The sequence below is a fragment of the Aethalodelphis obliquidens genome, unplaced genomic scaffold, assembly GCF_003676395.1.
Source record: "Aethalodelphis obliquidens isolate GAN/ISIS:26980383/991018 unplaced genomic scaffold, ASM367639v1 scaffold26, whole genome shotgun sequence".
In the NCBI taxonomy this organism is placed as follows: domain Eukaryota; kingdom Metazoa; phylum Chordata; class Mammalia; order Artiodactyla; family Delphinidae; genus Aethalodelphis; species Aethalodelphis obliquidens.
The window spans coordinates 24,336,419-24,351,501 of record NW_020837970.1 but is presented as its reverse complement, the minus strand read 5'-3'; the positions used below and the strand labels follow the sequence as shown (position 1 = coordinate 24,351,501).

At 46.5% G+C, this 15,083-nt stretch overlaps 1 protein-coding gene across 1 annotated transcript in view; it reads left to right on the top strand.

Moving 5' to 3' along the window:
• Positions 1-15,083, top strand: part of LOC113629362 (OTU domain-containing protein 7A) — a 177,722-nt gene that overhangs the window by 86,569 nt on the left and 76,070 nt on the right. The window contains exon 3 of the mRNA XM_027123778.1: positions 2,382-2,600. Within this exon, the coding sequence (XP_026979579.1) occupies positions 2,382-2,600 (219 nt within the window). The remainder of the gene's footprint in view (positions 1-2,381; positions 2,601-15,083) is intronic.

The window sequence follows — 15,083 nt, the reverse complement described above, 5'->3', positions numbered from 1 at the left end:
AAAGAAAGAAAGAAAGAAAGAAAGAAAGAAAGAAAGAAAGAAAGAAAGAAAGAAAAGAAAGAATAAAATAAAGTAAGATAAGTTATTAAAATATAAAATAATTATTAAGAAAAAAAATTTTAAGTGGAAAACAAAAATGGACAGACAGAGCCCTAGGACAAATGGTGAAAGCAAAGCTATACAGACAAAATCTCACACAGAAGCATGCATATACATACTCACAAAAAGAGGAAAAGGGGAAAAAATCATAAATCTTGCTCCCAAAGTCCACCTCCTCAATTTGGGATGATTCGTTGTCTATTCATGTATTCCACAGATGCAGGGTACATCAAGTTGATTGTGGAGCTTTAATCCGCTGCTTCTGAGGCTGCTGGGAGAAATTTCCTTTTCTTTTCTTTGTTCGCACAGCTCCTGGGGTTCAGCTTTGGATTTGTCCCCGCCTCTGCATGTAGGTCGCCTGAGGTCATCTGTTCTTCGCTCAGACAGGACGGGGTTAAAGGAGCCGCTAATTCGGGGGCTCTGGCTCACTCAGGCCGTGGGGAGGGAGGGGTACAGATGCCGGGCGAGCCTGTGGCAGCAGAGGCCAGCATGACGTTGCACCAGTCTGAGGCGCGCTGTGCGTTCTCCCGGGGAAGTTGTCCCTGGATCACGGGACCCTGGCAGTGGTGGGCTGCACAGGCTCCCGGGAGGGGAGGTGTGGATAGTGACCTGTGCTTGCACACAGGCTTCTAGGTGGCGGCAGCAGCAGCCTTAGCGTCTCATGCTGGGTCCATGCTGATAGCCACGGCTCGTGCCCGTCTCTGGAGCTCCTTTAAGTGGCGCTCTTAATCCCCTCTCCTCGTGCACCAGGAAACAAAGAGGGAAGAAAGAGTCTCTTGTCTCTTCGGCAGCTCCAGACTTTTCCCGGACTCCCTCCCGGCTAGCCGTGGCACACTAGCCCCCTTCAGGCTGTGTTCACGCAGCCAACCCCAGTCCTCTCCCTGGGATCTGACCTCCGAAGCCAGAGCCTTAGTTCCCAGCCCCCACCCGCCCCGGTGGGTGAGCAGACAAGCCTCTCGGGCTGGTGAGTGCTGGTCGGCACCGATCCTCTGTGCGGGAATCTTTCCGCTTTGCGCTCCACACCCCTGTTGCTGTGCTCTCCTCCATGACTCTGACGCTTCGCCCCTCTGCCACCCGCAGTCTCCGCCCACGAAGGGGCTTCCTAGTGTGTGGCAACCTTTCCTCCTTCACAGCTCCCTCCCACTGGTGCAGGTCCCGTCCCTATTCTTTTGTCTCTGTTTTTTTCTTTTGCCCTACCCAGGTACGTGGGGAGTTTCTTGCCTTTTGGGAGGTCTGAGGTCTTCTGCCCGCATCCAGTGGGTGTTCTATAGGAGCAGTTCCACGTGTAGATGTATTTCTGATGTATTTGTGGGGAGGAAGGTGATCTCCGCGTCCTACTCCTCCGCCATCTTCTTCTGTCTCCCAGAGTAACTTTAATAAAGATGACCTATCTTAAAATACAAGCCTCAGTGGAGGAAGCCGAGTGGATTGCTTCTCACTTTAAAAATATAAATGCGGACTTCCCTGGTGGTGCAGTGGTTGAGAGTCCGCCTGCCGATGCAGGGGGCATGGGTTCATGCCCCGGTCCGGGAAGATCCCACATGCTGCAGAGCAGCTGGGCCCGTGAGCCATGGCCTCTGAGCCTGTGCGTCCGGAGCCTGTGCTCCGCAACGGGAGAGGCCACAACAGTGAGAGGCCCGTGTACCGCAAAACCTCTCCTCGTGCACAAAGAAACATATAGAGAAGAATATATATATATATATATATATATAAATGCATAAAAACAAAGGCAGTCCCCTGTGTAGCATTTCATTCCAGAGGAAGGCAGCTCTGTTGAGCTGAATTCCATGTAACTTAAGACCCAGGAAGCAAGTCTGGTTATCTTTAAGGATGCTGAGTATTTGTGTGGTGGACTTACCCTTAGCCTCCTTCTAAGTGGTTTCATGACTAAGTGCCATGTGCCAGGTTGTGGTGATGTTAGCCCAGCATGAGGGAAGCCTGCAGAGAACACTGGGAGGGTGGCAGGGCTGGTGCGGCGGGTAATGGGTGTATGGGTGTGCCTCTGTGTGTGGTGTGTGTGTGTGTGTACGTGTGTATGTGTGCCGCATGAGTGTGTCATGTGTGTTTACACGTGCGTGTGTCGTGTGTGCACGTGTATGTGTGCACACGGGTGGGGTGTGTCATGTGTATATGGTCACATGTGGGATGTGTGTCGTGTGTACATCCACGTGTGTGAGCATGTGTGCGCGTGTGTCGTGTGCACACGTGTGGGATGTGTCGAGTGCTCATGCAGAGGCCCACATCTCTCAACCCCCCTCGTCTCCCTCCCCCCACCCCCACAGAGAAGCGACTCTCGCGCGGGATCTCCCACGCCAGCTCAGCCATCGTGTCCCTGGCGCGGTCCCACGTGGCGAGCGAGTGCAGCAGCGAGCAGTTTCCACTGGAGATGCCCATCTACACGTTCCAGCTGCCGGACCTGAGCGTGTACAGCGAGGACTTCCGGAGCTTCGTGGAGCGAGACTTGATCGAGCAGGCGACAATGGTGGCTCTGGAGCAGGCGGGTAAGTAACCCCCAGGCAGGTCCGCCTGGTCGGGAGGAGGGGCGGGGGCGAGAGGGATGCGCGATCCAGCTCCACACGCTGTCAGGCTCCGGTGCCTGCGGGCCCTGCCCGGCCTTAGCCTGGAGCCGGTGGATGTGGAGCAAGGACCACGTGGTGCCCAGATCTCCTGAGTGTTCCCTTTGTCGCTAATACAGCCTGGCCAGGTCAGCACCCCTACAAAGAGAACCCTAGGCTGCTTTGCCTTACTTCTCTCCTTTCCCATCCAATCCCTGGCCCCCAGTTGAGTGTGGAACAAAAGATAAGAAAGACCCTGTGCTTGGAGAGAAATAAGAGACCCTGTCAATTCCTGTGGACACAGGCAAGTTAGGTGACCTCTTTGATCCTCAGTGCTCCAGTCTGCAAAGACGTGGAGAAGACGGATGCCGGCCTGGTGAGGCTGAGCTGTTAGATGGCACGTGCCCTACCGAGCTGCTTCTCTCCCACCCTCACCGGCACCCCAGCCTCCAGGTTAAGGAAACATAAAATTTGACTTTGGTTTCTTCCCTCTCCTTAATGTTTCTCTGACATCCTGATGAGGATGAGATTCAGGGAGCAAACCAGAACTTGTCTTCTTTGGAGTGCCTAAGGATAAAATAACTAGTTCCAAACAAATTCTGCAACAGATGTTGGTTCTTCCTGAGAAGCGCGGCCCCTTTCTCGCTCATAATCATTTGCATTGTAAATCTTTGCACAGTCACACGTTCAGGGGGTTCTCAGACATGCATGTAGAGGATTCTACGCCCTTCCTCTCAGGCCCCTGTGCATCTCCCATGGGGGCACAAAATCCACACCGGTAAAGAGGGGACGGTGGTTAGTGGGGCCTTACTTGTGCTAGGCAACCTGGCGGTCAGGTCTCAGCACAGGGCTCGGGGGCCTCACCCGTGGCGTGTTTGCTTTGACAACAGGATCTGCAATCCTGATAACTGTGTTGGATCTGATGTTGTGACCACGGAAAAATCATTTTCTCGGCTGCTGCACAGCTGCCAGAAGCCACCCAGAGACCGACACCCACACCTGGCTCTGTCTTACCTCCAGGTCTTTTACTGATCGACACACATAAAACAGCCTCTCTACTTACCTGCAATCTTAAAGCCCTCCTTCTGGAGGCTGGTTATTTTAAAGATGACTCTTTGAGAGTAAATCAGATGAGATATTTTAAACCAAAGAGTCACTATTCATAGAGAAGGGAAAATTGGTATAGGTTAAGAAAGAAAAAATTTCATGAACTAATTTCTCTTGAAGGGTACGGCAGCCGAGCCCTTGACAAAGTTCAGCCCCAAGCGTTGCCAGTAGCACCGGTAATTGCTGCCTCATTTAAGCTGAGTCCTGGGACTTCCCTGGTGGTCCAGTGGTTAAGAATACGCCTTCCAATGAACGGGGTGCGGGTTCCATCCCTGGTGGGGGAACTAAGATCCCACATGCCACGGGGCAACTAAGCCCACGCACCACAACTACAGAGCCCACGCACCACAGCTAGAGAGAAGCCCAGACGCCGCAACAAAAGATCCTGCATGCCTCAACTAAGACCTGATGCAGCCAAATAAATAAATAAATATTAAAAAAATTAAAAATAAAGCTCAAGTCCTGGTAAAGGGCATGGAGTCCACCGTGCCAGCCTTTTCCTCCAGCTTTGTCATGCTCAGCAAGAGCCCTTGCTCCTTTGGAAGGTCTCTTGTGTGTTTTTTTCCATAAATCACATATTAGTTTTTATCACTTACATTTGACCTTCCAGACCAGCATTTTCAAAGGGTGCTATTTTACCCTAACTATCCAATTTTGGAAAACACCTTTTACAAACCCAAACTTAAGGAGTTAAGATGCTACATTCACCCACAGTACCTTATTTCCGTCACGTGCCAAGAGGATGGAGAGAAGGGACAGCAGGGTGGCCCACCCGGGGCTGCGGACAGCACCCCGTCAGTGCCACAGGAGGCCTTGGGGAGGCCAACTGGTGCCCCGGCCTTCAGGAATGTGATCCTGGGCAGGGAGGGTCTGAACGTCAGGGTTCAACGAGGACAGGAAGGTGAGGACTGGAAAATCACAGAGGGCAGAATACACGTTCATTCCTCTCCCCCCGCCACCACCACTGTCCATCAACTTCTCTGAACTCCTTAAGCAGTAGACCCGGTCATCCTTCAGGCTCTTTCCGTGCCGGATCCTGGTGGAGACACTGGCTGAGGCCGGCGAGTCCCTCTCAGCCCCCACCCCAGCTGAGTGAGGAGGCCAGGCGCTGGGAGGTGGCCCAGGCTGCGCCCCTTGGGCCCTGCTGTCACTCTCCATGGGGCAGGCAGACTCCACCGAGGAACAGTAGGGAAAAAGCTGCTTGCTGTGGCCAGGTATAGCGTGTCCATTCCTCCGTCCAGTAATTAGTGCTCGGATCGCTGTGAATCAACCATTGATAATCAATATTATTTACTGTGTTCATGGGAGATGGAAATACAGATGTCAAAAAAATTTTAGAGAAACATATCTACTTGTTCAAGACATAATTCAAGTTGTGTTTGGAAGGAAATGTAAACTCTGTCCTAGGGCCTCAGGGTGGGGGACGTCCCCCTCCCCGGGGGCTGGACGGGAACCCAGGGCTCATGTGGTCCAGAAAATGGGCCAAGGACTTCCCTGGTGGCACAGTGGTTAAGAATCCGCCTGCCAGTGCAGGGGACACGGGTTCAAGCCCTGGTCCAGGAATATCCCACATGTTGTGGAGCAACTAAGCCCGTGCACCACAACTACTGAGCCTGCACTCTAGAGCCCGCATGCCACAGCTACTGAGCCCACATGCTGCAACTACTGAAGCCCACGCGCCTAGAGCCTGTGCTCCTCAACAAGAGAAGCCACCACAATGAGAAGCCCGCGCACAGCAACGGAGAGTAGCCCCCACTCACCGCAACTAGAGAAAGTACACATGCAGCAACAAAGACCCAACACAGCCAAAAACAAAATAAAATAAACAAATTTTTAAAAAAGAAAGAAAATGGGCCAAGAAGATGGCCTGTGTTGCCTATGGTCCAGCTGTCCCTCCCAGGGACCCAGCTCCACTCCCTCGGAGCCCAGCGTAGGGTGGGTATCCAGAATGGTCCTCCAGCTCCCCAAGGCATGTGGGCAGCCCCACCTGTTTGAGGAGTCTGTGTATCGAGTAGTGAAGCTTCACCTCCCACAGAACCCACAGGAGAGGGAGTGCCATTCTCCTCGGGCCTTAAAACCCCGGAGGGCATGACATACTCCCACCCCATGACAGTCGGGGACAACAGGAGGGCCACATTTTCAGGACATAAAACCGCTGACCTCCTGAGAGAGGAAGGAAGATGAGAATGCAAGAAAGCATTTGTTTCTCAACCGGGTTATCCTGCTGCATTCACACGTAAGAAGACGCAGAGATCATGGGTCTCTCAGTTTGGAAAGTAACATCTGGCAGCCCTTTGGGACACCCCCACGGTGAGGATGAGATGGTGTGATGCTCCCGTGAGTTCGTGGATCCAAAGGCAGAGGCATGTCTGCATACAGCAGTTACTGCACACACGGGACACTGAGGTCTAGACGTCAGAAAGTGTGGGGACACCTCTGAGTTGTGGTGTTGAGTCTGTCTCCACGGGAGTAGAGTTGGATTGGAGCAAATCTGGCAGAGAAGCCCTAAGATGTGCAGGTTTTCATGTGAGTCAGCCCAGCCCCGCCTTATCCCAAATCAGCTGAGAGGTCCCCTGGAGCCTCACTTCCTTCCATCTTAAGGTCGTAGGCAGGACAGCTGCCAAGACAGATTCAACCAAAGCAAGCTTGACCTGCGCTCCCACAGACACCCCATCCAGGTGCTGGGTGTCCCACCGCTGCGAACAATGCAGGTGAAATTGCTGCCCTCATGGAGGCGAAGTTCTAGTGGGGAAGAAAGGTGATAAGGTAGGCCCTCAATATGGCGTGAGGCCACGAGGTAGAGGCTCTGAAGTGGAGGGAGGGAGCACGAGGCAGGGCTCTTGAGGGCAGGGAGGAATGAGCCATGGACACCGTCAAAGCCTTGGCACATTTAAGTAAGGCGGGACACGGGAGCGGATGGAGTGAGGGCTGGAGGGGTTGGAAAGGAAGGTGAGAGAATGGTAGCAGGGGCCAGGGAACACTCCTGAGCCTTGGGGTTCACAGTAAGGAGGCTGTGCAGCCCCGGAAGGACTTTGAGAAGGGGTGGTGACATGTTTGGATTCACACTGACACGTCCTGGCTGCCATGTTGACAGTGGACTCTGCAGAGGAAAAAGGAGCAGGAACAGCGAGGCGGGCAGCTGCTGCGTTAGCCCAGCGCCATGGGGGCAGCAGTGGAGGTGATAAGAAGCAGCTAGATGTGAAGGCAGGATCTGTTTTGAGGAAAGACCTGCAGGTCTCGCTGATGGATTGGATGGGGCAATGGCAGAAAGAGAGGAGTCGAGCGTGACCCTGAAAATGTTGCCTTTAGCACATGGGTAGATGGTGGTGCTGTGCAGAGATGCAGACCCTTGGAGGAGGGGTTGGGGGGGATGGAGAAGAAAAGTCTGAGATCCTGGTGAGACTTGGAAAATTGCTGTCCAGTTGAAAATGTGGGTGTGGAGCTCAGGAACAGTCTGGGCTAAGGATGCAAATATGGGAGTTAGTGTGGGATGAAATCTGCAGGAGGGATATGCCCATCGTAGGGGCCTCCCACAGCACCCCTGACACAGCCCTATGCACTGTTGCGTACCAGGTGGATGAGGGAGTCTGGAGCATGGGCAGAAACATAAGGGAGACAGACCAGGAGCAAATCATCACAGTCCCATTGGAGGAAATCTCAGAAGCACGTGCACGGCACAGTGATGCCCAGAGAAGGGAGGTCAGTGGCCCTGGGTGTGTGGGGTGGCTGCAGAACGGCAGGAATATTAAAGGGAATCACAGGGTCATATTTAGGGCAAAAATGTGCTCGTCTTTCTGCTAGAGAATTGTCCCATTGTTTTCTTTCATCTAAGTGTCTTCATGGGTGACAAGCAAAATGACATCTTTTCTTTTTTAGCATCTTCATTAGAGTATAATTGCTTTACAATGGTGCGTTAGTTTCTGCTGTACAGCAAAGTGAATCAGCTGTACGTTTACATATATCCCCATATCCCCTCCCTCTTGTGTCTCCCTCCCACCCTCCTTATCCCACCCCTCTAGGTGGTCACAAAGCACCGAGCTGATCTCCCTGTGCTATGTGGCTGCTTCCCACTAGCTATCTATTTTACATTTGGGAGTGTATATAAGTCCATGCCACTCTCTCACTTTGTCCCAGCTTACCCTTCCCCCTCCCGTGTCCTCAAGTCCATTCTCTATGTCTGTGTCTTTATTCCTGTCCTGCCCCTAGGTTCTTCAGAACCTTTTTCTTTCTTTTTTTAGATTCCATGTATATGTGTTAGCATACGGTATTTGTTTTTCTCTTTCTGACTTCCTTCACTCTGTATGACAGACTCTAGGTCCATCCACCTTACTACAAATAACTCAGTTTTCGTTTCTTTTTATGGCTGAGTAATATTCCATTGTATATATGTACCACATCTTCTTTATCCATCCATCTGTCAATGGACACTTAGGTTGCTTCCCTGTCCTGGCTATTGTAAATAGTGCTGCAATGAACATTGTGATACATATGACATCTTATTTTAAACTATGCAGTAACCACCCAAATTAAGTGGTCCTGTTATCATGTTACTTGGAAAAGGCAGAATAAGTGATTAATGGCCCCTCACCACTACGTAATACTACAGCCTTCCCTTAGTGATGTTCATCTGATTTTCATCTCTGCAGGAGCTCAAGATTTCTTTCTTGTTTTTTAACATTCACAGTATTCATTCCCATGTTTTTTTTTTTCTGTTCTTAAATGAAGTCATTGTGTGGGGAGATGTGAACTACCACCCTGTCCAAGCTTGGAGTAGGAACTTTGAACCATATTCTCAATCCCACTGCTCCTGCAAAAAATCCTTTATCTTGGGCATCCCTTTCTGGATCCAGCTGGAGATGTTAGAATAGCACTGGGCCATTTTTGGTTCTCCAGAGGCTGGAAGGTGCTGGCATTTACCATAGCTGGGTGATCTTCCATAGTAGCCACAGCTGACTAACAGCCCCAGGAATGCTCTCAACTGGGTAAGAGTCTTAACTTCCAGGACCAAACTTAAATCAAACCACTAAAATCTTGCCTTCCTTCCCCTAGCCACATAACTAAGTCTTGTTGTGATTCAGTTATGTGAAAAGTGTGACTGAATATGTGGGCTGAATTGATATTTAGAAAATGATAAATTTCCCATAAGAAATGTGAATGAAAGGTAGCATGTCTAGGGAAGATGCCTTGTTGAAGATGGCATTAATTCTCAGATCACAAAAGGTTAATTCTAGGTGTAGGAGATTCCTTCTAGATGAAGGATGACTTCTAGTGTGCAAGATTACTTCGAGATGAAACATGCGGTGCTGGTGAATTCACACCACCGTGCTTCCCCTCCTGTGTCCAGAGTCCTGGGCAAGGTGGGGAAACAGCCCCCCTGGAGGAGGGGGCTTAGGGTCTGATGGGAGCAGATTCTGTCTGGTTAAGCCTGGCTTCATGGGGTGCCCTATTTGACATATATGAGCAGTTAATTAGTGCTTAAGTTTTTGAAGATAATGAAGTGTCATCTGACACACATGCTGATTTCCAAGGCATCCTCTCCCTGACCTGGGAACACATTGGTGACCAACCCTGGGACATATTTTCTAGAAGGTGAGTGTGGTGGTGAAGAGGAGGGGGCTTAGAAGGAGAATTTGGGCAAGAACACGGTCTGAATTGTATCAAAGGGGCACCTTTTCAGGTGGCATTCCCACCCCGAAATGTACGTGCTTTCCCTGATTTCTCAGAAGCCCCAGGGAGAGCCTTGAATCATTGCAGAGAGACAGCGCTAGTTACATTAGGATCTCAGATCGTGAGGTGAACGGGAAGGAAAAGAAGAAATCTGTGGTCTAGAGGATGAGAGTGGGATCAGATAAAGCGGCTTCTGTAAGTTACGGGAGTGCGTTCCCTTCCCTCTGGGCAGGACAGCCCCACGCCTGGCCTCGAGTAATGGCACTGTCTCCCTCAAGCTCAGGTCACACTTTCTCTCTGTCCTCCCATCAGCACACGGGAGGCCTGGGGGCCCCAGACCCCATCTCCCAGTGTGTATCAGCCACCCTGAGCCCAAGCCTGGCACAGAGATGCAGTTCTGCCAGAGGTGGACACACCTGCAGAGAGCCCATGGAGTACATGATGCAGTACAGACATACAGCAACCTGGGGGCAAGGATTAAGCGTGCTTGGGGACACCACTGAAAAGAAGTACTCATTCAAATCCCTGGAAGTGACTGGGGATGAGGTGGCCGGCAGTCCCTGCACCAAGGTCCCACATCTCCAGGACTGAGGGGCAGTGACAGAAAGTTGATGCTGCTAAGTATGCCCAGCATGTCGCTGCTGTGGGTCCCTAGAGGGAGGGTGCAAGTCTGGAGGGAGGAGAGATGGCTCAGAAGTGACAGGAGGAGCAGGGGCGCTCCTGGTCCCTGAGGGGTATGAGAGGTGAATCCATGTTGTTAAGTGTAATTATAGTTTATTTTTTCTCATAATTAATGTTGCAATGTACAGGCAGACCTCTGATTTTTTGGGTCTGGTTCCAGACCACCACAGTAAAGCAAATAATGCAACAAAGAAAGTCTCACGAATTTTTTGGTTTTCCAGTGCGTATAACAGTTATGTTTATACTATATCGTGCAACAGCACATTTAATAAACCAATGTACATACCTTAATTAAAAAATACTTTATTGCTAAAGAAATGCTAACCATCATCTGAGTCTTCGTGAGTCATAGTAACATCAAAGATCACTGATCACTGTAATAATATAATAATAATGAAAAAGTTTGATATATTGTGAGAATTACCAAAATGTGACCCAGAGACACAGTTAGAGAAAATGCCGCTGGAATATGATGCTGACAGACTTGCTTGATGCAGGGTTGCCACAAACCTTCAGTTTGTAAAAAGCTCACTAAAGCCAAGTGCAATAGAACAAGATGTGCCTATGTGCACATACTGCAAATTATTTATCCATCATATTATGATGGACACTTGGTGTCACGGTCAGTCTGGGCTGCCATAATAAAACACCACAGACTGGGTGGCTTAAACAACAGAAATATATTTTCTATCAGTCCTGGAGTCTGGAAGTCCCAGGTCAAGGTGCCAACTGATCCTGTTTCTGGTGAGGGCTTTCCTCCCAGCTTGTATACAAGCACATTCTTGTCTTCATGTGGTCTTCCCTGTGAAAGACCCTCAGGGGAGAAAGGGAGGCAGAATGAACTCTCTGGTGCCTCTTACAAGGACATTGATCCTGTTCAGATCAGGGCCCCACCCTTCTGACCTCATTTGATGTTAATTACTCCCTTAGAGGCCCCATCTCCAAATACAGCCACACCAGGATTAGGGCTTCAACATACGAATATGGGGGGACACATTCAGTCCGTAACAGTTGGGTTGTTTCCAATTTTTGATTATTGTAAAGAGGGTCATTATGGAATTCTTGTACATGTTTTCAATGAACACATGAATATGTTTCTGAAGATACATACCTAGGAGTGGTATTGTTATGGAGTCCAAGCTCGTACTGCTCTCAGCACAATAGGCCAATAAATCGAAAGATGAATTGTTGGGGCAAGGGATAACAACTTTATTTGGAAAGCCAGCTAACCAAGAAGATGGTGGACTTGTGTCCCAAAAATCATCTTGCCTGAGTTAGAATTCAGGCTTCTTTTATACTAAAAGGGGAGGGAGTAAAGTCAAACACTTCCTGGTTCCCATCAGCCTCCGGAGGGGAGGTGTTAATTTCTTCCTCCAGCAGTTATTCACAGGTGGGCCTGGTCAGGATGTTTCCTGTGAGCTAAACAGAGGTATTTTAGCTTAATGCTCATTACCTGGGAGGCAGGGTTCGCAGAGATGGGCCATTATGTATAATTTAAGCTTAGAGGAAACATCCCTTTAGTGATTCATTTGTAATAGAATACAAGTTTCTTCCCTATTACAATATTGCTGGATTATAAGATTTACATATATTCAGCTTTATAACAGTTTTTCAAATAGTTTTCTGAAGTGTGGATGTACCAATTCACTCTTCCACTGTTGAGGGTTCTGGATAGCCCACATTTTTTGTCTTTCCATTTTAGTCACTGTGTTGGAAGTGTGGTAGTACCATTGTGGCTTTAATTTCTATTTTCTGATGGCTGATAAAGTTGAGTACCTTTTCATGTTACTGGCCATTTGAATATCCTCTTTTGTTGGGTGCCTTTTCAGGATTTTGCCCATTTTTACCTTTGTTTTTTTTGATTGATTTGTGGGAATTCCTTACACATTCTGAATATGAGTCCTTTATCAGATGTGTATCACGGACTCCACCCACTCTATGGGCTGCCCTTTTACTCTCTGACTGATACACTTTAATGAACAGATGATCTTAATACTAAAGTAGTTAAATTTACCTTTTTTTCCTTTACTTTGAGAACTTTTATTTTGGTTTAAGAAATCTTTGCCTACCCCAGGTTTCTGAAGATAAAAACTCCTGCCTTTCACATTTAAATCTACAACCCACCTAAAAATAAGTTTTATATATGGTGTGACATGTGGTGAAAGTCCGTTTTCCCATATGTTTACACACCTGCCCTGGTACCATTGTTGAAACAATTCTTTCTCTATTATGCTGCAAGGTAAACTTTGACATAAAGCAGGTGATTGTATATGTGTGGTCTGACTCAGACTTTATTTTGTTCCATTGGTGTTTCTGTCCTTGGAACAAAATGACCACAGTTTAAGTCTTACCATGCAGTGTAAGTGCTCCAGCTTTGTTTTTCTTCTTATGATTTGTCTTTGCTATTCACAGCCTTTGCATTTCTATATAAATTAATGTATATGAACTCTATATAGAATAACTATATATTTAATATGGAACCTATGTAAGTTAATTACATATAAATTAATCTATAGGTCAATTGAGAGAAAATTGATATCTCTGCAATGTTAAATCTCCTAGTCATGGTCATGGTATGTTCCTTAATTCTCTCATAAATTTTTTTAGTTTTCAAAATAAAGGACTTGAATGTTATTCATTAGATTATCTCTATGCATTTTATGTATTTTTTTATTGTAAAACACATCTTTCAAATGCCAGCAACAGCTGAGATATAGAAATACAATTTCTTCTTATTTATTGATCTTGTATTCTGGAACCTTTCTAAATTTACTTATAAATTCTAGTAATTTGTAGAATCTTTTGGACTTTCTAGGTTCCTGACCTATAAACCGCAAAGAATGATAGTTTTATTTTTTCCTTTCCAGTTGGTAGGGGGTGGTTCTTTTTGTCTTGTTGCATTAGGTAGACCCTCCAGGAAATTTTTGAATTGGAGAGTTAATACCAGATATCCTTGGCTAGTTTCCAGTCTCAGAGTGAAATTTGTACTATTTCACCATTAAATATGATGTTAGCTGTAGCATTTTTGTAGATACTACATATCAGATTAAGGCAGTCACCTTCCATTCCTGGTTTGCTATGTTTTTATCATTCATAAATGATGTTGAAAGTTATCAAATGCTTTTTCTTCATCTATTGAAGTGATCATATGATTTTCCTCCTTTTTTTCAGTACACTGGTGGATTATATTGTTGATTTTCAAATGTTTACCCACTTGTACATTCCTGGAGTAAACCTCATTTAGTTATGATATCATGCCTTTTGTATATCATTAAATATGATTTGCTAGTGTTTTGATTAGAATTTTGACATCGATGTTCATGAGAAATATTGATCTTTCATCTCCTGTAATGTTCTCATTAGGTTTTATTTTTTCTTTTGCATTTCAGATAAACAACTAATACTTTATTCTAGTATAAGTTAACCTTTTTTAACATCTTTATTAGAGTATAATTGGTTTACAATGATGTGTTAGTTTCTGCTTTATAACAAAGTGAATCAGTTATACATATACGTATGTCCCCATGTATCTTTCCTCTTGCATCTCCCTCCTTCCCACCCTCCCTATCCCACCCCTCTAGGTGGTCACAAAGCACCGAGCTGACCTCCCTCTGCTATGTGGCTGTTTCCCACTAGCTATCTGTTTTATATTTGGTAGTATATATATGTCCATGCCACTCTCTCACTTTGTCCCAGCTTACCCTTCCCCTTCCCCATATCCTCAAGACCATTCTCTAGTAGGTCTGCATCTTTATTCCTGTCTTGCCCTTAGGTTCTTCTGACCTTTTTTTTTTTTTTAGATTCCATATATATGTGTTAGCATAGGGTATTTGTTTTTCTCTTTCTCACTTACTTCACTATGTATGACAGACTCCAGGTCCATCCACCTCACTACAAATAACTCAATTTCATTTCTTTTTATGACTGAATAATATTCCATTCTGTATATGTGCCACATCTTCTTTATCCATTCATCTGTCGATAGACACTTAGGTTGCTTCCATTTCCTGGCTATTGTAAATAGTGCTACAGTGAACATTGTGGTACATGACTCTTTTTGAATTATGGTTTTCTCAGGGTATATGCCCAGTACTGGGATTGCTGGGTCATATGGTACTTCTATTTTCAGTTTTTTTAAGGAACCTCCATACTGTTCTCCATAGTGACTGTATCAATTTACATTCGCACCAACAATGCAAGAGGGTTCCCATTTCTCCACACCCATTCCAACGTTTATTGTTTGTAGATTTTTTGATGATGGCCATTCTGACCGGTGTGAGGTGATAACTCATTGCAGGTTTGATTTGCATTTCTCTAATGATTAGTAATGTTGAGTATCCTTCATGTATTTCTTGGCAATCTGTATATCTTCTTTGAAGAAATGTCTATTTAGGTCTTCTGCCCATTTTTGGATTGGGTTATTTGTTTTTTTGATATTGAGCTGCATGAGCTGCTTGTAAATTTTGGAGATTAATCCTTTGTCAGTTGCTTCGTTTGCAAATATTTTCTCCCATTCTGAGGGTTGTCTTTTGTTTATAGTTTCCTTTGCTGTGCAAAAGCTTTTAAGTTTCCTTAGATCCCATTTGTTTATTTTTCTTTGCATTTATATTTCTCAAGGACGTGGGTCAAAAAAGATCTTACTGTGATTTATGTCATAGAGGGTTCTGCCTATATTTTCCTCTAAAAGTTTTATAGTGTTTGGCCTTACATTTAGGTCTTTAATCCATTTTGAGTTTATTTTTGTCTATGGTGTTAGGGAGTGTTCTAGTTTCATCCTTTTACTTATAGCTGTCCAGTTTTCTCAGCACCACCTATTGAAGAGGCTGTCTTTTCTCCATTGTATATTCTTGCCTCCTTTATCAAAAATAAGGTGACTATATGTGTGTGGATTTATCTCTGGGTTTTCTATCCTGTTCCATTGATCTATATTTCTGTTTTTGTGCCAGTACCAAACTGTCTTGATTACTGTAGCTT